Here is a 22,788-nt window from a genome sequence, read left to right on the forward strand (position 1 = left end):
AGACGGAAACAACACGAACACTGCACAGTCAACAGTAGTGCACAGTTGAGTAGTGCCTGGTCAACTGAGTTAGGTTTGTGGTGACATAGTCAGGATTTGGTGCTAATCAGAGCGAGGCCACGAACCCCTTTTGCCTTTCGTCAAGGACGCAGGATGATGGTGATGTTATGGCCTGGGGGAGGGCTTTCCTGGCAGACATTAGCTCCCTCGTTACAAGTCTTGTTTTTCATTAGGTTTGCTGCCCAGTCGTCTTTGAAAACGCTACAGAAGATCTTAGAAGTTTCTATTTTGACTCTGACCGATTTTAAATCACAGACTAGAAGGCTGCTGAACAACTCTTTTGCAGGGCACACGCTGGTTCTTGAAAAAGTGATGGAAATGTCAGTGTGATATCTGTAGTTAAACTGCCTGCGCGATCCCCGGACCAGAACCAAATGGAGCGTCTTCCAGATGAAATGGAAAAGGCGTTTCTCGGCATGCACGTACTGCTGTCAAATCTGCATTGATGGTTTCACATCAGCAGGGATAAACATCCCTGTGGATCGTTTCCTACAGCTTGTAGAATCCATGCCCTGGAATGATTTGGGCTGTTACAGACGATTTGCCTTGTTAAGAGACAGAACAACAGATCTTTCTCCTTGCCGGGTCAGGGATTTGACCCAGCAACCTTTAGATTACAGGCCAGACACTCTAACCACTGGGTTCACGGTTGTCCCTAAATCTCCCTACCCAGAGGTGTGTTGTCTGTGGTATTGATTTAATTGTTTGCATTAAAGGCCATGGGGGTTTAACACAGAGTGAGCACAGTGTTTGTAACCTGCAGCAGTAGCTTCAGGTGTTCTAGCTGGGCCTTGACCGAGCAGCAATCCTCCGCCATGTTTTTCAGGGTCAGCTCGTCCACAGCCTGGTGAGGGCTGTCCAAGCCTGTGTCCAGACCCGGGTAACCATCGTACGTCTCGAACCCAACTTCACTACAGGACAGGGGAAAGAGGAAGGGAGCAGACGGTCAGTGCAAGTGGAGCCGGGGTGAAAGGGCTGGGGGGGGGGGGGGTGGTGGGGGGGGGGGGGGGAATCCTGGGACAGGTGAATGACAGGCTGGATGACCAACAGTTTATGAGGTCTCTCTTGGTAACCCACATTTCCCAATCAAGGCGGGGTTTAATGTATCACCTGTTATCGTTGTTCTGGAGGTGGTCTTCTGCTGTCCAACAGAGCTGTCTCCTCCTCCAGTGAGCCAGATGGGACATCCCATTGCTGTCTAAAATACAAGAGGACCGACAAAGGAAGAATCCAATTTCAATCATTCAGGGGTCAGACAGAGCTGTGTCTGTAGTAAGAAAACAGAAACCACTGTTCAGTGCAGCTGAATGTTGCGCCCAATGGAGATAATTGACATAACCCCAGTTGTATGAACGGAGCAACTCATTTCTCTCCCACCCCCATTTGTTTGGGAATCACTGAAATCCCACATAATCTACCATGACAGCAAAGTACCTTGTCATTCAAAGATATAGCTCAACATGAACAAACAATCTCTCGATTTGTATGGTGGAAAGTCAGACAATATTAGCATTTCTGAATGCAACCCTTGACAGATAGAAAAGGCTGTTTTGTTTGAATGTACTTGTGTGGGAAGGACTTTCATTGTCACAAACGGAGTAAGTAGCATGTTTCCAGTGTTTACCCAGAGATCGCATTTCAATAAATGTTTGAATAAAATAACAGCCTTTTCTCTGTTTCGGCTGTTCAATAGACACAATTGCAGTTTTGGAAAATGTAAATGTGTTTCTTCAAGACAAATAGCCATTCCTGGTTTGCAAACTACGCATTTCTTTGCACCGCATCAAAACCTTGAACATTTTCCCGTTTCATACTCACCACTGTGCAAGGATCCATCGTCAGGGAGGTCATCCTCCAGCATTAGGTCATCATCATCCAGGTCACAGCCAGACTCTAGGTTGTCCAGGTTGTTGAGTATGTCCTGGGGGGGGCAATTATCATCATTTTACACCAAAAATAAGGAGAGCATGAATCATTTTGAAAGGGAATATCTTTTCCGAAACGGGCCTTACTGAGACCCAGTTAAACAGGGTTTCTTTTTTCTTCAGACCGCTTTAGTTTGGAAAACACTGAAATAACTTTAGCAATCGTGGAGAACGGTGATCTACGCCCAGTCAAACTCTAATTAAAAAAAGTACAGATCACCTGTTTGTTACACAGTGGGGCAAGAAGTTTCGCAACTCTTTAAAATGTGTTTATTTGAAAGAATCTGTTCCCAAGTACTCACAAAAAAATTATAAAAATAAAAGGGAAAATACAATCTCAGGTCGAGCTTAGTTGGTTACTTTGCAGTCTATTACATTTAAATTATTATTTGCTACAAACAAGAGGTAATAATGATGCTTTGTTTTCTTTGTTTTATGAGGCCTTATATATATTTGTTCATTTGTTTAATTGTTTGGTGCGAAATTATTATGCAGGAAAAATATTTTATAAACTGCAGGAAAGAACTTCAAGATGAGCAGAGATATGATATGGTGGGGGGGGGAACTACAACCAATCATTGGCCATGAGCAACAATATGCCTGCCTATATATAGAACGTGGTTATCTCTTCGCCCATTCCCCCTTTGGTCTTGCCCCCTGCCTTCGCTTAGAGTGGGCTTAGTCACAGCGCAGTGCTCCTGGGGAAATGACATTTCCCCATGGCAGATGCCCATCCATCCATTGCAGGACATTACAGCCTAATCTCTTGCTAGAAAAAACAACAACACGGGAGATCAATGGCTAAGGTCTTAAGTTAACTACATTCTTAGACTTAGGAATCTCAGACCCCCTAAGCAGCCCTTTCGTCAGTGGACTGCTCACTTGCCATCAGAGCTAGAAACAGACACTCTATGTGGAACAGCCTGGGAACTGGGGGGGCGCTCCCTCACAGCCCTCTACATAAAATCTCACTAACATCCCTCAAATTAACTCCCAACGTACTGTGCTGGCCACACTTCATAATTGGTTTTGGTCTGAATGCTAAAGGATCACCCAAGCCTGAGCTCTGAATATCAATGGAGTGTTTTACCTTTAGGATTTCACACTTGCACCCATGAAATGGATCTACAGAACCACTCCCACCTGGAGGGGCTTTTCGTGGAACTCCACTGCAACCTTTGACAATCCCTGTCCTTTGAAAAGTTTGGACCTTTGAGCCGGATCAAATCCTATTGTATTTCTCACATGGTGTGTGCGCGCGCGCACATTTCCTTAAGTTATTTGCACCCTTAAATAAGATCAGCAAAGTAAGGCGGCTGTATAAAGGCAGTAAGGCTGTATAAAATATACACAACACAAGACATTAAAACCAAACTTTTTAATAACAAGATTTTAAAAAAAGGTTTGTGAAAATACTGGCAAGTAAAACTAATGTAATCTTTGTCATCCTTCTACCTATTTTTTATTTTATCAAAGAATGAAGGGGAAAATGTGTAGATTTTTTGCATTGGGACAAGAACATTTTCGTAACATATCTGCGGTGATAATGGTAGTGTTTCACAACATCAACTCACTAGAAATTGTGTGCCTAGAGTGCCTACAGAAGCACAAGCGAAAATGCAGAATTTAGATTGGCCAACAGACGATGCACATTGTCTTCTATTGTAAAATGGAAAAAAGGCTTCCTCCCTATCCTCTATAGGCACGACTAACGCTTCTCAAACAAGAAATGCCAGACAGACAAGTAAATCCCTCAGTCATATCGTGGTTGCAGAAATTCAAAACACTTTGTTTCTGTTCAAGGGAGAGAACAAGACCTGAATAGTGAAGGGAATTATTTATGCCATCTAAATTGCTTTTAGTTTGCTTTTTGATATCCAAAAATATTGTTATACAGCTTCTGTAAGCAAGCAGGTCAACCAAAAGTGAAATTACAACTTGCAGAGTGGAAGAGTTAGTTTGAACGCGTAGCTTTTGTGATTCAGTCAAGTCATACAAGGTGGGAAAAACGATGCATGTCATTTAACACTAGGACCGTCAAATGCCTACGGGAATTGGGGGTTTGTAATTATAATAAAACATCCACCCTCCTCCATCCATGACTCGTCTTAAATGGGCATATATTACATTGTTCCGTTGTCAGAATTCTACACACAAACTATTTAGAGGCTATTTACCTGGTTTGTTTCTTTACCCTATTTTCCAACTTAAATCGGCCAACAGCCCTTGGCACTTTATGTTGGTACCCAGGCAGGCCGCTAATGTTACACAAATGGCTCTAATCACCCCTCACTGAATGCATGACGTCAATGGATGAATGTGCGGTACTCCCAGGTGAATGGTAGAGTCTCGGTTGAATTTGAATTACAAATGAAGAACAAGATTTCCATGACCATTCAACAATTTAATTAGGCTGTTATTGAAACATAATACAAACGATATAGGCTACTTGACAATTCAACATGTATCACGTTACTGTTTTCTTTAGGAGATTCAGCTTCTCGTGTAGGCTAATTCATCAAATATAAATCTAAAATGTACATCTAAATATTTCAAAAAACAAAATACCAGACATTCTTTACTAATAGCCAACTACCAATTCAACGAAGGTATTCCATGTTACTGTTTATATATTAGAAGAGAAAGAAAAACAAAATTGTATACACATCTAACTACCATCTCTCTTTAAACTTTCCCTGCTTATTTTACTGAAGATTAAGATTCTACAAATGTATCCCACTAAACAATTATTCAAAAAACAAAATACCAATTACCAATTCAGCAAATCCACTACACATCACTGTTTTTCAAGTTATCCTTTGATCATCCTTTTACTCGGCTCATCGAATGTATAATTTTTAAACGTAATTCTTCCCGGTGTTGCAGGACGAACAGTGAAACAAGGTTCACTACACAAGGCCAGTTACAGGCAGTAGTCGTTAGGGTCCGGTGGGCGTAATGTCAGGGCTGATGTGATGAAGAACAGCTGTGCGTAGCGGAGAGGCCGGGGTGTTTCCGTGAAATGCGGTGGTCGTAGCGGGAAGAATGGACAGTGGCGGCTAACAGGCCGGCGATGGGGAGCAATGTAGTCGAGCTTCCGAGGGAGGGAGGTGTGATCACGGGAGGCGCCGTGGCGGTGTAGGCTACTGTAAATCCTCCTCTGGTCATCGTTTTACTCTGATAATCACACTTACAAATAAAATTCATTGGATAATACACTGCAATGTTTTTACTTGGAGAGGCTACATATCCTTGGATCTATCAATTTCATTTCTATGAATAGGCTGTAGTCTAAGTGTTGCTCATTGTTTGAAATGTATGGTGTTTATCAAGCTTTAGGCCTACTGTATGTACAGCTATTCATGTGGATGTCCTCTGACCATCGCAAACTGGTCGATGATGTCTGTTATTATACCTGGTACATCACCAAAATTAGATCAAAATCAAAACGAAATTCTAATGGATTCTAAGTTGTGTAATTTTCATTTTGTACATTTGTAGTGCTGAATAAACTAATGAAAATACTATAGCCTGTGTTCTTAGTTCATCATTTTTTAGACTATTCTATATAGTTTGATGGTGACCCACAGTAGATGAACTGATGCTCTGGCTGGATGGTGATGCTGCAGAGGAGAAAGTGTATGCTAATAAGGCCAATTCATATGCATACCACGACAAACGACAAATCTGGCTGATAATGCTGGTAACGTTTGTCTGAAAGGCTATTTTTCAGCCCCATGGAGGGCAGTCCATCTGCAGACTGGAGGATCTCGAAAATCTAGAAAGGATCTCCATTAGGGAGAGATGGTCTAAGATCTCTTCAAACAGGTTTCCTTTTATCCAAGCAAGTGCCACATTCAGAAAATACTGTAAACAAGGATGATTGGGTGGGAAAGAAATGTGTACTTTGAGAAATATGTATTTTTTGTTGACTACCTTCAATCGTACATATTTATTTGTGGTTTTTTATTTGTTTATTTTATGCAGTCATGATCTTAGAAGAGACTATATTATGTGCACATATGGGTTTGAGATTGCTCTAAATAGACGGAAACATCGGTATTCTCGGGGTCTCAGGTATGGGTATCTCTCAAAGCACTTTGTGACAACTTCTGATGTAAAAAGGGCTTTAGAAAATAAATTATATTTGATATTGGTTTCAACACAGAACTGAAATATTAGAAAATAATTTTGGTTCCAACCTTACGGTGTAACGTGAAAACGTGCCTGGCCCTGTCGTGCCCGGCAAAGGGTATGTATGTATATGTATTAAATCTTAATCAAAAGTATACATACCCTTGAATGTCTGGCTTGTTACAGACACACAAGGTGACACATACAGGTAAAAATGGCAATTTTTTATTTGTTTATTTTTTTGTCGTGCCCGGCCCGGTCGTGCCCGGCCCTGTCTGTATTGCTTGCTGTGAAGTAGCAGAGGGAACGGAGTATGGTATAGGTGACCTATGTGATGTTTTGTGTCCTGTATCCTGCCCACTTCAACTCTACAGATAACCTTCCTCAACTGTCCCTGCTCGTTGAGCACTGCACTGACCTCGCTAACATTGAAGAACAACATGCCACTTTACTACACCCCTCCCAATGTTGTTATTAGTACATCCGTGATTTCAAAAGGTGCCTACAGCATGGTTTGGAGAAAAAGCCTTGTTATTTCCTCTTCAGTTCCTCATTGGCTGTCAGACCACGCTACCTTCCTCTCTCTGTGTCGTGGCCTTTTTACAAACATTCATTTCATACTGCAGGCTTCACTTCTATCCTCACAATGGAGTTCTCCTCCGACCGGCGGGCAAAGTACAATGCCTGAGCAGAGTTCCACACATGCAATCTGTGAAGACCTTGTAACCGAGAAATTCTCTTTCATACAGAAGCACTTCAATGAGAATACTTCTCAATGGGCAGATATGAGCTTGCTTATTTTCTACACAAAGATCTCAAACTTTTCAACTGAACTGATAACTAGAGTGAATGGAATTCAACTATTACTATACTTGACAATATGCATAACTATTGCCATAGCAGTATGAATAATGTATACAATAGAATATTTGTGGGTCTATCAGAAGACACCTCCCAACAACTGACCTAACCTTGTCCTGATATACAAGTATCAGTGACATCTGGACAAAACTGGTCACACTTGTAAACTTTTTGGTGATCACAAAATAAATAATAGAAAGGGGAAGGGAGGGGGGGGCATCTTTAATTGTTACACATATTCACACATGCCATGCCCTTCCAAATTGTTATAGCTGCCCAGTCATGAAAATCCCACAGGGATATTCAGAACAGATGCTGATGGGAGTTGAAGTCCGGAGCTAGTTTGAATCTATTTCACGCCTCCTCAATCTGGACTTCATTTACCAACAGCCTGTAAAAGCTACTTTCATGTTTTGCTTGATGAACACAGATGTCATAGTGAAACGACCCCAAAGTTTGATACACAGAAAATATATATATACAGTTGTGCTCATAAGTTTGCAGAAATTGGCAGAAATTGTGAAAATTTGGCATTGATTTTGAAAATAGGACTGAACATGCAAAAAAAAACAGTTTTAAAGGATAATGATCATATGAAGCAATTTATCATCACATAGTTGTTTGGCTCCATTTTAAATCTTAATCAAAAGTATACATACCCTTGAATGTCTGGCTTGTTACAGACACACAAGGTGACACACACAGGTAAAAATGGCAATTAAAGGTGAATTTCCCACACCTGAGGCTTCTACAATTGCAATTAGTGTCTGTTCATAAATAGTCAATGAGTTTGTTAGCTCTCACGTGGATGCACTGAGCAGGCTAGATACTGAGCCATAGAGAGCAGAAAAGAACAATCAAAAGACCTGCATAACAAGGTAATGGAACTTATTAAAGATTGAAAAGGACATAAAAAGATATCCAAAGCCTTGCAAATGCCAGTCAGTACTGTTCAATCACTTATTTAGAAATGGAAAATATGGGGATCTCTTGACACCAAGCCAAGGTCAGGTAGACCCAGAATGATTTCACCCAAAACTGCTAGAAGAATTGTTCAGGATACAAAGAAAAACCCACAGGTAACCTCAGGAGAAATACTCGCTGATCTGGAAAGACGGTGTGGTTGTTTGAAAAAGTCCCCCCCCCTTCCCACACACACACACACACACACACACACACACACACACACACACACACACACACACGAAATCCACAACCTTAAGTGCTCATTGGACTGTCAGAGGTAAAGAGCACACTTTTCCCCTCATCAATAATTGCTTTAATTGATAAACACAGCCGTCAATGAGAAACCAAACCAAATGAGAAACCACCACAAATAACGAGACACAAACATGCTTAAAAGTAGTTACTGGAAAAAGCACATTTCTCAATGTCTCAATATTGCTAATGACACAGGGCAGTTTTTTAAAAGGCAAGGAAATATGGAGGTTAGAAGACACCACAGCACATCCGACAGTGATGGGTGAGAGAGAGACATAGAGATACTCTACTTAAAGGATTGATGTCAGGTGGAGTGATCGCATTAACATTCAGAATACCTTTCCCAGTCATGCGCCATGTAAGAGACAAAGTGACAACTTAATGGGCAATGTAACCTCAAGGCTCCGCAAACCTTTGATATGTTGATGGAGTAGCTCTGTTTGAGTCCATTGGGCTATAGGGCTAAGTCAAACTGAACTTCGCAAGACCCCATTAAAAGCAAGAGTCCTACAAAGTGGTGTTACTCCTGTCAACATCACGGACTCATCCGGGCCCTTTTAATTCGATTTTTTTGATGTGGGGGTTTTTCTCCAGTTGCACTGACTGTGTCCGGAGGTTGTGCACGGTGCTGGCTCAGGCCATGATTGCTCTATATCGCTATGATACTGAGATATGCAAGAGAGCCGCTCGCCAGCCAAAAGTATTTCTCACTCGCACATCCTGTCTCAGGGCTGCAGTCTCACTAGGGTACAGAAGGGTTGGTTATAAGACCAGAGCCAAACCAGGCCAAGATGGCAAATATATACAACCGTGTTTCCCAAAACATTGAGACGCGGCATAAAATGAAAATAAAAACAGTATGCAATGATGTGCAAGTCATCTATACCTATATTTAATTTCAAATAGTACAAACACAACATATCAAATTTTGAAAGAGAAATTGTATAATTTTTTTTAAACAGTACGTGACCATTTTGAATTTGATGCCAGCAACATGTTTTATAAAAGTTGGGACAGGGGCATTTTTCCCACTGTGTTGCATCACCTCTTCTTTTAACAATACTCTGTAAGTGTTTGGGAACAGAGGATACCAATTGCTGTAGTTTTGAAAGTGAAATGTTTTCCCATTCTTGCTTGATATAGGATTTCAGCTGCTCAAAATGTCAGGGTCTCCTTTGTTGTGTTGGCCATAATGTGCCAAATGTTTTCAATGAGTGACAGGTCTGGACTGCAGGGCCATGCTGCTGTAATACGTGCAGAATGTGGTTCTGAAAAAGACTGGATGGCAGCATATGTTGCTCGAAAACCTGTATATATTGTTCAGCATTAATGGCGCCTTCACAGATGTGCAAATCACCCATGCCATGTGCATTAATGCACCCTCATACCATCACGGATGCCAGCATTTGAACTGGGCAGTGATAAAAAGATGGATGGCCCCTCTTCTCTTTAGTCCAGAAGTCGCAGAGTCCATGATTCCCAAAACTAATTTAAAATGTTGATTGGTCAAACCACAAGACAGTTTTCCACTTAGCCTCAGTCCATCTTATATGAGCTGGGGCCCAGAGAAGGCAGTGGTGTTTCTGGATCTTGTTTATGTATGGTTTCTTCTTTGCGTGGTAGAGTTTTAACTTGCATTTGCAATTGCAGCGAAATACTGTTTTCACAGACAATAGTTTTCAGAAGTGTTCTTGAGCCCATGCAGTGATTTCCATGACAGAATCGTGTCTGGTATAAATGCAGTGCCGTCTGAGGGCCCAAAGATCACTGCCATCCAATATTGCTTTTCGGCCTTGTCCCTTGCGTAGAGAGATTTCTCCAGATTTTCCAAAACTTTTAATTATATTATGAACCATAGATGAGATCCCCAAACACACTGCAATTTTATGTATTAATAAAATTGTTGCACTATTTGCCTGTGCAGTCTTTCAAAGAGTGGTGAACCCCTCACCATCTATACTTTTGAAAGACTCATACTCTTTGGGATGCTCTTTTTATACTCAATCATGCAACTGACCTGTTGCCAATTAAACTACTTAGTTGTGAGATGATCTACCGGGATTTTTTTAGTATTTCACACGTTTTTCCTTTGTCTTTTGTTGCTCCTGTCCCAGCTTTATAAACTTTTTATTTGTAAAAAAATGTTTTCAAGTGTTCCTGACATCAAATTCACAATATATAAGTGGGCATATATTTTTCAAGAAAAAAATGTCTCAGTTTCAACATTTGATGTTGTCTTTGTACTATTTTCTGTTTAAATGATTTGCACATCATTGCATTCTGTCTTTACATTTTTACATCCCAGCTTTTTTGGAAAGGGGGTCGTAGATTGAACAGGCTTTTGTTGCCATATATTAACAAACAATGCCTCATAACGACAAAGCAAATAAATCTCTAATTTACATACATTTTCAGACCCTTTGCCACAACAAACCAAGTAGATCTTAGATCTAAAAAGTCCTGCATCCTTTCATCACCCTAGAAATGTCTCTAGAACTTGATTGGTGGCAACACCTGTGGCAAGTTCAATGGATGGACATGATTGAGAAAGGCCCACAAGTGTCCATATAGAGTAATCATTGTGAAATGGAAGAAGTTTGAAACCACCAAGACTCTTCTTAGAGCTGGCCATCCAGACAAATTAAGTAAACAGCCCAGAAAGGCCTTGGTCAGGGATGTAACCAGGAACCCAATCCCCACGGTAACAGAGCTTCTCTGCAGATTATGAGAGAACCTGCCAAAAGACAACAATCACTGCAGCTCTCTATCATCCAGGCCTTATTGGTAGAGTGGCTAGGTGTAAGCCACTCCTGAGTAAAAGGCATATGCCATCTAAGAGAATGAAGAAAAATAATAATAAAACAAACTACCTTAAATCCAGGAGTGCAAAGCTGGTAAAGGCATTCTGAAGAAGACTGGAAGCTGTAAACGCTGCTAAAGGCCATTCTACAAAGTACTGAATAAAGGGACTGAACAATGATGTACATTAAATATTTCAGTTTATTTATGTTCTATACATTATCATACATTTCTTTTGTTTGCTTTGTCGTTATGGGGTATTGTGTTTAGATTGATGGCAAAATATTTTTTTTTAGTTATGATGTCCATAACATCAAATGTGGAGAAAGTGAAGGGGTCTGAATACTTTCTGAAGGCACTGTGCATTATTTAGTAAAAATATTTGTATATGCCTTAAACAAACTGGATCCATTTAGGAGTTAAAACCTTACCATGTTCAACTCAATTTGATAGAGATTGCAATTCTAGCTCAAAGCTGCGTGAATCTGGTTGCTATGGCAATGTACAACAAGCTGTTGGGGAGATGCGGTTTGCAGCTTTGTGTCATGTTAGTTGATGGAAGAAAGGACATTATTCTGATAACACACACTGTACTAAAAATATAAAACGTGTGACATTCATGTAAAAAAGTATGTGGCAACACTAGGAACATCGCTAAGCATTTAAATGACAGTCACCCAAACCTCTATAAAAAGTTTTTAAAGAGCTAAAAGGTGTGTGTTGTGTGATACAAATCCCATTGCAAATAGTCATAAACGAATCCAGGAATGAAATAATGAATTAAATTAGACAGAAATATGTATTTTTTGCTAAATGATATATTCATAAAATCGTTCAATGTTCAAATTCTGTGTTCATAGTAGTGCTTTCTTTTGTGCAAAATATCTTTTATTTTCAGTTTTATATTTTTAAGTATTTGTCTATTTAAAGCGCATTTTATTTATGCTTACATTTCTATACACATTGTAAAAAGTTCCAATTGAAAATAAAAGACTAAACCACAGACAAAATTACTCCATTTCAATTAAATCATTAGTATAATTTCAGTATCAAGTATTGCGATACTATCAGTATCCAAGTCCAAATTTTGGTATCATGACAACACTAGATGATACAGATTGTATCTATGGACAATAGATTTGAAATAAGGTAACTAAATTATTGGAACAATACGAAAAGGCTAATATATCTGGCCTAACCTTCCAAACAGAATTTCAAAAGCCCTTTGATAAAGACCAACTAGATCTATACATAAATATCTGAACAATTTACATTTTATGGGGTATAAAACAAGGATGCCCACTGTCCCCATATTTATTCATTATTAATTAATCAACTCAAATGCTAGCTACAAAAACAGAACAAATCCGAAATCCTGAGTCTGAAAACAAAGACTCAAGTTCTCCAAATAGTCCAAAAAGGGAATCACTGTGCTTTCTCATTGAGGACCTAGATAACTTTTCCAATCTCTCTGGCCTAAAACTCAATTATGATATTACTTATTGGATGATTAAAAGGAACACGCTTTAAATAGGTCTTCCTGTCAAAAGGGCTGATGAAGTGGATCTCCTTGGTATACACATACCGCAAATGTTTACAGCTCTCACCTCTAGTTACTTTGATAGGATAACTGCTCCAATTATAAGTGGTGAAGTTGCCTTGGTCAACTCCCTGGTGATCCCACAATTCATTTATTTATTCATGGCACAAGGTACACCAAGTTTTTCTCAAGTCATGTGGAGAAAAAAAAATAGTATTTTAGTTTAATGGGAATGGTAATTCAAAGTAAAACAAGCATATTTAAATAAATATGATTTGGGAGCTGTTAAATTATTGAATATTAGGGCTTTACATCAATATCTGAACACCTCTATTATACCTCAACATATGTAGGGCTCCATGGTACAGATTTAAATGTATCATTTTAAATAGATAGATGATGGAACACTTAAAACACATACCTTTTTAAATGAATCCATATAGAGTTGGTTACAGTTAGTTCCATCTTCAAGACCCAGATAAGATATTAGTGCAAATAATGTCTAAACAAATATATTACTAAAAGGTAAGCCAATTTCCGATGCAAAAAATTATAAAAAAGTTATAATGTTTGTTAAGACATAATTAGTACAGAGGGTAAAATGCTTTCTTATAAGCAACTCGTTGAGGTATGTGGAGAATTATGTTCAGTTTGAAAGTATAATCAGATCATAGCAGCCCTGTCACTAGAGTGAAACAGGTTATGGAAAGGTATGAATGTAAGTGCATGGCGAAAAAGACTAAAAACAGATAGTTGAAAATGTTGCAAAAGGCCTAAGGACATTCACTACAATGAGAGCTCAAACCAGACAGCAGCAGATGGGTGGAGGAGAGAACACTGAAAAACGTGTCATGTACACACCTCAATGTACACTACCGTTCAGAAGTTTGGGGTCATTTAGAAATGTCCTTGATATTCATGATCGTATATACATGAAATGAGTTTGAATAGAAAATATAGCAAAATGAATATGAAATATAATAAATAAGGTCAGGAAATAATTGTGCCCTTCAAACTCGGCTTTCGTCATTACAGCCTTGCAGACCTTGGGCATTCTAGTTGTCAATTTGTTGAGGTAATCTGAAGAAATTTCACCCAACAGTTCCTGAAGCACCTCCCACAAGTTTAATTGGCTTGATAGGCACTTCTTATGGATATGGATAAGCTGCTCCTACGGTCAACCAGCTCAATGGGGTTGAGTTCCAGTGACTGTGCTGGCCACTCCATTATAGACAGAATACCAGCTGACTGCTTCTTTCCTCAACAGTTCTTGCAGTTTAGAGCTGTGCTTTGGGTCATTGTCCTGTTGTAGGAGGAAATTGGCTCCAATCAAGCGGCGTCCACAGGGTAAAATAGAGTTATAGCCTTCCTTCTTCAAGATCCCTTTTCCCCTCTACAAATCTACCACTTCACCATCACAAAAGCACATCCAGACCATCACATTGCTGACACCATGCTTGACAGGTGGCATCAAGCACTCCTCCAGCATCGTTTCATTTGGTCTGTGTCTCACAAATGTTCTGTGTGATCCGAACACCTCACACTTAGATTAGACTGTCCATAACACTTTTTTTCCAATCTTCCTCTGTCCGGTGTCTTTTGCCCATCTTAATCTTTTCTCTTTACGGGCCAGTCATATGGCTTTTTCTTTGCAACTCTGCCTAAAAGGCCAGAATCCCAGAGTCACCTCTTCATTGTTGATGTTGAGACTGGTGTTTTGTGGGTATTATTTAAGGAAGCTGCAAGTTCACAGGACCTGTGAGGCATCTGTTTCTCAAACTAGACACTTTTATGCATTTCTCCTCTTGCTCTGTTGTGCACAAAGGCCTCCAACTCCTCTTTCTATTCTGTGAAGGGAGTAATAGACCACGTTATACAAGCTCTTCAGTCTGTAGGCAATATCTCACATGGAACAGCCTTCAATAGACAAAAAACTAGCTTTCCATTGAAAAACAGACAATTTTAAGTGACCCCAAATGAATATTTTTACACTTGTGAGACTCGACATACAAGAACAGTTTATAAGTTTAGCATTCCAAAAAAAAATTAAAATACCCATCTAACTCAAGTTGTTTATAAACCTTACATAGCTAGTTGATTAAATACTGTCTTGAAAAAGACCCCTCAGAACTGGCACCACTGAGATAATTTGACAACATTCATTTGTAATGAGCTTTATCCTAAATTATTTTTTAAAAAGTGACAGAAAGGAGGCATCTCAATGGTTTGACACTATAGGCCACTTCTCTCTGACTGGCAGCAGTATACTGTAGTAGCACTGGTCGGGAGAAGGCCAGCTGGGTCAGGGTTCTTGAAAGCTCTTGGTGTGGGGACGTTCTTAAGCCCAAATCGGACGACTAGCGTACTCGTACATGTGCGCGTATACAATGCAGAGAGAATGCATGGGAATGACTGAAAGAGTACAGATGGGCCACAAGCATCAAGACCTCAACAGCATCAGAGTGCTTAAAAGACCAAGCCTATTTTTTCCACGTCTACAAGCGCATCTCTTGCTCAAAACAGCAAATTAGTAAATTAGCGCTTGTGTGCAAGCATCAGCTAGCTTGATAGTAGTAGCTATTTCAAGTAGAACATATAGATGTGTAAATCCAATCAGAACAATAGGCTGTAGTTGAACTGTTAAATAGTAGACAATTTAGTTAACAATTACCCCAGTTAAAAGCTAACTAATCATCAAGTTATATTTGTATTCCAAATAGGCGAACACTCACTTACCCACAGTCCTTCACATAAGTGGCGGAATGGACAAATCGCACATTGGAACATGTTAATGAAAACGTATGTGTGTTAATACGGCACGTCCTAAAAAAAGAATTGGTACGCTGTTAGCCTAAAATTAGAAGGACCAAGTCAACCACAGCTTACCCATGATAAAAAAAGAACAATGTTTGCAGTAGTGGTGTCTCTAACGTGAACGGACCATTTCAAACTGACACGTGCAATAATGACACCGCTGACGTTCAACTGCCGTGTGATTTGGGCTTTCATGGGACATTAGATCGGACAGGTCAGTGGGTCTGACGCCATGTCGGGATTTGGAGACCAGGAGGAGAATTACAAAGTAATTTATTTGAGGGACAGTCAACGTATAGGGGTTAGCAACAATGGGGGTGATGTGGGCAGACTTACAAAATTCTTGGCGTCAAGCACCGTTCTGATTAAGCTGTAATTTTAATTGAAGTTGCAGGCAGTCTACCAAGTAATGCATTCCCACAATAGATCCTGGAGAAAACAAAGGCATGGATAAGCTTTTCTGCAACAGAAGTGGTGGAGGGTCTCAGGCAAGAGTAGGGAAGCACGATTAATCGAATTATAATCGAAATTGCAATGCTGACATGTGCAATATCCAAATCGCCAACTTCAGTGATTTTCAGCTCCAGAATAAGATGAATGAGGTGTGCTTCACGTGAGGAAACGGGCACACATCGTACTTCCGTAATAGTTTTTCTTGCTGTAGGTATTTCTGTTGATTACTTAAATACCTGGACCCATTTTGTTCAAAAACATGATGGTAGCTGCAGCGTAGACGTCTGCTTCAAGTTAGCGAGTGGCACCAAGATATTGTCCCACATACACATCAGCATGATTTTTAGGGCTTGATATTGGCACCCGCCCACCCCACAAATGTGGGTAGAATTTGGCTGTGGCGTGTAACGCAGTCACTCTTACTAGCCACTTTGGCGGGTGGCATTCTATACTATATCCATACACAGGGTTTTTCCTGAAATTCAAAACTCAAAGGCAACAGCCTTCCCAAAATCTTGCACCGCCTCTGTGTGTTGGCTTGGTAAAACATGATTTTGCGCTCATATACAAAATACCAGCGAAACACTGCACCTAAAATGATGGTAGGAGGAAACTTTTTCCATACTGAGTGTTGCCAGGTGGGGTATGTTTCCTACATAATTGGGGTATTTTTCATGGGCTCGTTTTTTTTTCTGGGTTCTGCAGCAAAATACAGTTTATGGTCAATGAAATCTGGCAACCTTGCATGCAGGACCACACGGGTCCAGACATCGCGGGGATGAGTAAAAACAGGTGGATCCTAGATCTTTTACACCCAAGCATGTCAAAATATTCCATTAAAACCTAATAACCCAAACTACATCTAATCTGCATAACCTTTTTAAAAAACTAAATTACAGATTTGTTTTTAAAGAGAGATCGCCAGACAAACGAAGATGACAGGTGAAAAGACCATCAGATTAGGGTATATACTATCACCAAAAACCTTAGGCTATATATGCAATATATAGAGTAAAAAATATAGAATTAACATATTTAACTAATATAGACTTTTTTTTATGCAAGTCTATATTAACAAGAACATAGCATAACAAAAATACACAATAAGATTGACTGCGATTAATTATAGAGCTGATGTGTGATTTCACATTTATTTTTGTTAATAGTAAATAGTATGTTAATAGTTCTAGGTTATGTTAAGAATAAATATATTGCTTGCATATTTTGGTTGATATTAGGGAGGACATTGTAGTGTTTATTAGCTGCTTCAGTGGACATGGACAACAGGTCAGATTTAACACTATAATAGTCTTTTTCTAGTGTGTAGCCACATTATATAAAGCATTTCACAGAGAGGTGTCTGGTAGAGTGGGGTACCACCTTTGCCTAATAGTGACTGAACCAGTGAACAAGACAGGCTAAGATGTAGCACACCATAGTCATTTTATCAAATAAAACGTAAATCCCCAACGACAAAATGGTGGCTAGTGGAAATGCTGAGTGGCTAGTAACTTTGGAAAACCACTAGCCACAGTGTTAATGTCAAGCGCTGATTGTTATTATGGTTATAAGTTTCAGCATCAACCTCTGAGCCTACAAAGATACTTAATACAGGAGAAAATATACCGAAAGGGCTGAGAAATGTTCCCTAACTAGCTATGGCAACAGCACAAGTATAGCAAACGCAGAAAGCGCCACTGCACATTATGTATGCTATGATCTCTATTTTTGTGTAGTAGTGGCATTATCTACACTTTACATCCATGTATAAAAATCGCAGATCATAACCGTAATTGCAATGTTTGTCAAAGAAATTGCAACCCAAATCGTGCAGCCCTAGGCAAGAGATTATGTTTTAAAGACATGACAAATAAGTGCATTATAAGAGAGAGCCAGGTCGATTTTCACACACAGTTGGTTATAACTGAGATTGAGATATTGAAGGAGGAGATATTGAAGAAGTCTGCAGTCGGGGGACGATCAGCAATACCTTATTCTTACTGGTGTGGAGGTGGAGGAAGTGGCTTTGAATCCAATATTTTACAACATGCCAATAGTTGGACAAGGATGGCCAAGCAGAAGTTATGTCTGGTTCTCATGTACACTTGTATGTTGTCTGTGTAGCAGTGAAATTGTCTATAGATCTGGCAAAGTGGTAGTGTATACATAGCTGCAAGCAAACAGGTCTGTTTTGCTGACCCTTGAGGGATGCCACAGGTTATGATTGACTCTAATCTTGACTAACTAAGGAGGATTATTTTTATTAGTTCCACTGTGACTGACAGAAAACTGATAAACAGATTCAGTGAACATAGGCTTGCCACAAAAATTGGTTGTCAAAAGCAAGTCTGGCTACCGAAACAGGACAGGTTGTGCTCACTGCCCCAAGCCAGAACCGCATTTAACCTTTACTAGAGAGGCAGAGACAGAGATATTGAGAGAGAAAGGCCGAGACACAGACACATGGAGAGACCAAGACAGACCGAGAAAGACAGAGAGAACACAAGCACAAAGCAAAATGCAGTGCTATCTGGCCCTAAACAGACAGTACACCATGGAAAACTATATGACTGTGGTGACTGATCAAAACCTCAGAAAAACCTTGACTAAAGTACAGGCTCAGTGAGAAGGGAAGGCACAGAAAGACCTGGCTCCCGGTAGGGGGAAAGCGGTGGGATCACTGCACCATAGCTGAACCAGAGACAGAGCTGCACTTCCTAGCACAATGTAAAAAATACCAAACAATCAGAGACAATCATTTCCACAATTGTGTTAATTTAAGGATCTTTCTGATGAGGAAAGGCAGCCTATCGTTTTTGTGTTTTATACTGCGTGTTCAACTGCCTTATTTTCAACGTATTTATTGATTATCTTTCTCAAAAAATTGGTTATATGTTGTTAAAACATTGGGATTGCACACTGGCAATATGTGCACATGAGCGAGGTGCCAATGAAGGGAACTGAAGTGAGAGTGAGAGAGAGAGTGAGAGTAAAATAGAGAGAGTGAGAGAGAGACGGGAAGAGAGCAAGCGAGAGATAGAGAGAGAGAGAGAGAGAGAGAGAGAGAAAGGTAATGAAATTGTCAAGCAGCATCAGTAAAGTGGAGGAAAAAGGTCAGGCCCATCACGGTGTGATTAAATTGCCGCTCCACTCGCACACTGACTAAATCCTGCATGTCATGTCAGAGCATCCTAGCACCCCAACAGGCTGCAGTTTTGTCTTTGCCCTAGCACTCACAATTATTCAACTAATCAACTCGCCATCCAGCATTTCACTTGATTCCAGTATTTATAAAAATAAATAAAAATGTTGACCCCTTCAGAATGACAGGCAAAGATCTGGGAAATACTGCTTTAGGGTCCAGGAGGGGGATGGTTTAACTTTGTTTAAATAATGTCCTCTCCAGGAGAGAACATTATATCCCACCGTTCACCCAAAATATTCTAGTGGGGGCTGTTCTTTCCTTTCTACCATTAAACAAAGCGTGAGTGACTGCTCTTCGCCGTTAGAGTCCACACACTGAAATAAGGGACGACGTGTTAAAAATAGAGTGTGTTAAAGAGTGGGTTCCATTCAGTGACGGGATAGATTGTATGTTGTAGGTTTTAGTATAGCTTTTTTATTCACACAGTTCATCCAGGTCCCTAATGCACAGTAAACATTACCTCTTTGGCACCGATACAATGGCTGACTGAGCCTGAGCTTAGCCTAATGACTAAAACAAAGACAAACAAAGAGGCCTAGAGAGGCTGCCACCTCTATCAGCTAATGAAGAGGCCTTTCTGAACATTAGCACACTGTGTGCACGCCCCGATAGCAAACAGTTTTAAATGACGACCCTAAGACAGACACACAGGGCTTTGATGGGAGAATCAGTGCAGGGATTAAAAGGCCGACTTCTGGAGTTCTCGCTCTCTGGTGATATGTTCTCAGCGAGCAGGAATAAAGAAAGGAAGAGGACACGGAGTGAAGTAGAGCCACTGAGAGGGATGGAGGGTGGATGTCTGGGTCATCTGAACTATTAGAGGAGGGGAATATCTTGGGGGCTGGGGGCCACTGCCACTGCTCTACATACTATTCATAATTAGATACCTTCTGTCCGCGGACTGCAACTTATACAACAGCATAAGTGTGATCATTCTGGCAACAGTTGCAGTTTGAATGTGGCCATGATACTGAAGAGGGGGGAAAGAATGACATTTGTGATCACATTCTGACTGTGTTTTACACAGCAGTATTTCCCAGCACTGCCAGGGCTATTCAACTTGGTGGCTTTATTTATGCAGATTGAGATAATAGAGTCCAAGGAACACCAGACAGTGTGAACTGAAGCAACGCAGAGAAAAACAATGAGTCTCCCCAGGCACACTTGAGTTAGCTCCGTTGTTCTAGGCATAATGTGCTCCGCCCGCATTCGCTGCATTAACAGTGGAGATGATTATGGATGAGCAAAAGTGTGTGTGACAGAGAGAGAGAGGAAGAGCAAAAACACAGAGACCGCAGATGCAGGCAGGCAGACCGACCGACCGAGGCAGGCAGGCAGGCCGACCGAGGCAGGCAGGCAGGCAGACCGACCGACCGACCGACCGACCGACCGAGGCAGGCAGGCAGACCGACCGAGGCAGGCAGGCAGGCCGACCGAGGCAGGCAGGCAGGCAGACCGACCGACCGACCGACCGACCGACCGAGGCAGGCAGGCAGACCGACCGAGGCAGGCAGGCAGACCGACCGAGGCAGGCAGGCAGGCAGGCAGGCCGACCGAGGCAGGCAGGCAGGCAGACCGACCGAGGCAGGCAGGCAGACCGACCGTGACAGAGAGGCAGGCAGGCAGACCGACCGTGACAGAGAGGCAGGCAGACCGACCGTTACAGAGAGGCAGGCAGACCGACCGTTACAGAGAGGCAGGCAGGCAGACAGACCGACCGTTACAGAGAGGCAGGCAGGCAGGCAGGCAGACCGAGACAGAGAGGCAGGCAGGCAGGCAGGCAGACCGAGACAGAGAGGCAGGCAGGCAGGCAGGCAGACCGAGACAGAGAGGCAGGCAGGCAGACCGAGACAGACAGGCAGGCAGGCAGACCGAGACAGACAGGCAGGCAGGCAGACCGAGACAGACAGGCAGGCAGGCAGACCGAGACAGACAGGCAGGCAGGCAGACCGAGACAGACAGGCAGGCAGGCAGACCGAGACAGACAGGCAGGCAGACCGAGACAGACAGGCAGGCAGACCGAGACAGACAGATCGATAGATCGCTTGGAGACAGACTAACAGAAAGAGACAGAGGGACAAAAAGAGACACAAGAGACAGGCAAGAGAGACAAACAAGAGAGATCTTAGCTGAGCAGAGACACACGAATGAGGGCGTTGGTTAATAACCCAGGCTACAGGCCTGTAGACCTTCACGAGCGATCACAACCAGCTTGGACCAACACTGCCACCTGGTGGACTGTTTGCACCCAAACAGTTTAATGTACTGCACCTGTGTATAAATACTAAGAACTGTATATGCAACTCATTGTTGCCATTTTGTGGTGTCTCTATATTTAGCAATTTATTTATTTTTATTAGTAAGAGTGCTGACAAATTCAGCTACTTTTTAGGCTGGCATTACGGAGCAGTTTGTTTGGTATTGATTGCTTTCTGCGAGATTTCCCACTCAATTCTGCTGCAATCGAGAGTGGGGGAAGCTTTCTGTGAGACAGGTCAAAGGCATGGAGACACAACGGAGAGGAGGCAAAACACCACGCAGTGTGCCAAGGGCGCTTGGAAAGGTAGGTTGTCTTGCCTTCAGTGATCACGCCACAGGTCCGCATATGATGAATTGCCTTTCAAATCACGACCGGACGTGACGCCACCTAACGCGACCCATGACCCAGGACATGCAAACTCATCCACTGAAAGGAACCACAGCGAATCGAACCACCCTCACATCCACGCGCACAATAAAAAAAGTCCATACATTTCTGTCTAGCGAAGCGGGCGCTGTCCCTGTCGAGGCCGGTCCGTGGCGGCGGAGGCGGCTGACGTGTCTGGCGGCGGCGCTTGGCTGAGGAGATGAGTGCAGACAGACAGGACAGCCAGGCTCAGTGGGGCTGACACAGCCGCTCAGAATCAGCGGTGACGCCTGAGCATAACGGATGTTCCCACATGGAGAGTGACAGAGCAGAAGCGGGGACAGACACCGGCGTGGGAAGCAGACCGCCACGCGAGGCCCGTGAGGCGGGCGCACCGTCACATCCCCGTCTTGACACTCCTCCGGCTTCGGGAGTGAAAAACATCCAATTTATTCATCTCCGTCCGTCCCCGCCTGTCTGTCTGCTCGTTTCGCCGCCTTTTCAGGACCAAAATACTTGGGTGTCCCGACCTTACATGGAAACATGACACATTGTGGAAAGTCCTGACGTTTTCCATGTTCCACTGACTTTTCAATGTTTTAGAAGGCTTTTGGGTTCGGGTTTGGAGTTAGCATATGGAGCTAAGGTAAGGGTTAGATTTTGAAGTTAAGGTTAGGGTTATATTTAGGCTGGACAATGTGGTAATTTGGGTTAGTTAGTCAGTAGATTGTATAGGTGGTTGCAATGCCTTGTCAATATGCCCCTAAACTATGTTTTATGTTGAAGACTTAAAACAACTAAAATTGGTTGAATTGTTTTTTTGGTCAATCTACAGTCAATATAGTATAATGACAAGGCAAAAAAAAAAAAGTGAAAATGTATTCAAAAAATTATAATAATAATAATAATGTTGCATTTAAATATGTATTTACTCTAAATAGCTCAGGTACATCTTGTTTCTATTGATCATCCTTGAGATGTTTCTACAACTTAATGTCCACCTGTGGTAAATTTAACTGATAGGACATAATTTGTCAAGGCACACGCCTGTATAAATAACATCCTACAGTTGAATGTCAAAGTAAAAGCCACGCACTGAGGTTAAAGGAATTGTCCACAGAGCTGTCCAGAGCTGTCCAGAGCTGTCTAC

At 41.6% G+C, this 22,788-nt stretch overlaps 1 protein-coding gene across 6 annotated transcripts in view; it reads right to left on the bottom strand.

Annotated features, from left to right (window-relative positions):
• ccser2b (coiled-coil serine-rich protein 2b) overlaps positions 1-22,788 on the bottom strand; it is a 74,377-nt gene that overhangs the window by 24,810 nt on the left and 26,779 nt on the right. For all 6 annotated transcript variants that reach the window (XM_010895648.4, XM_010895650.4, XM_010895649.4 and 3 more), the window contains 3 exons: positions 1,879-1,981; positions 1,171-1,258; positions 818-971 (listed from right to left, as the gene is read on the bottom strand). In XM_010895648.4, the coding sequence (XP_010893950.2) occupies positions 818-971; positions 1,171-1,258; positions 1,879-1,981 (345 nt within the window). The remainder of the gene's footprint in view (positions 1-817; positions 972-1,170; positions 1,259-1,878; positions 1,982-22,788) is intronic.

This window comes from Esox lucius, chromosome 5, assembly GCF_011004845.1.
Source record: "Esox lucius isolate fEsoLuc1 chromosome 5, fEsoLuc1.pri, whole genome shotgun sequence".
Taxonomy (NCBI): domain Eukaryota; kingdom Metazoa; phylum Chordata; class Actinopteri; order Esociformes; family Esocidae; genus Esox; species Esox lucius.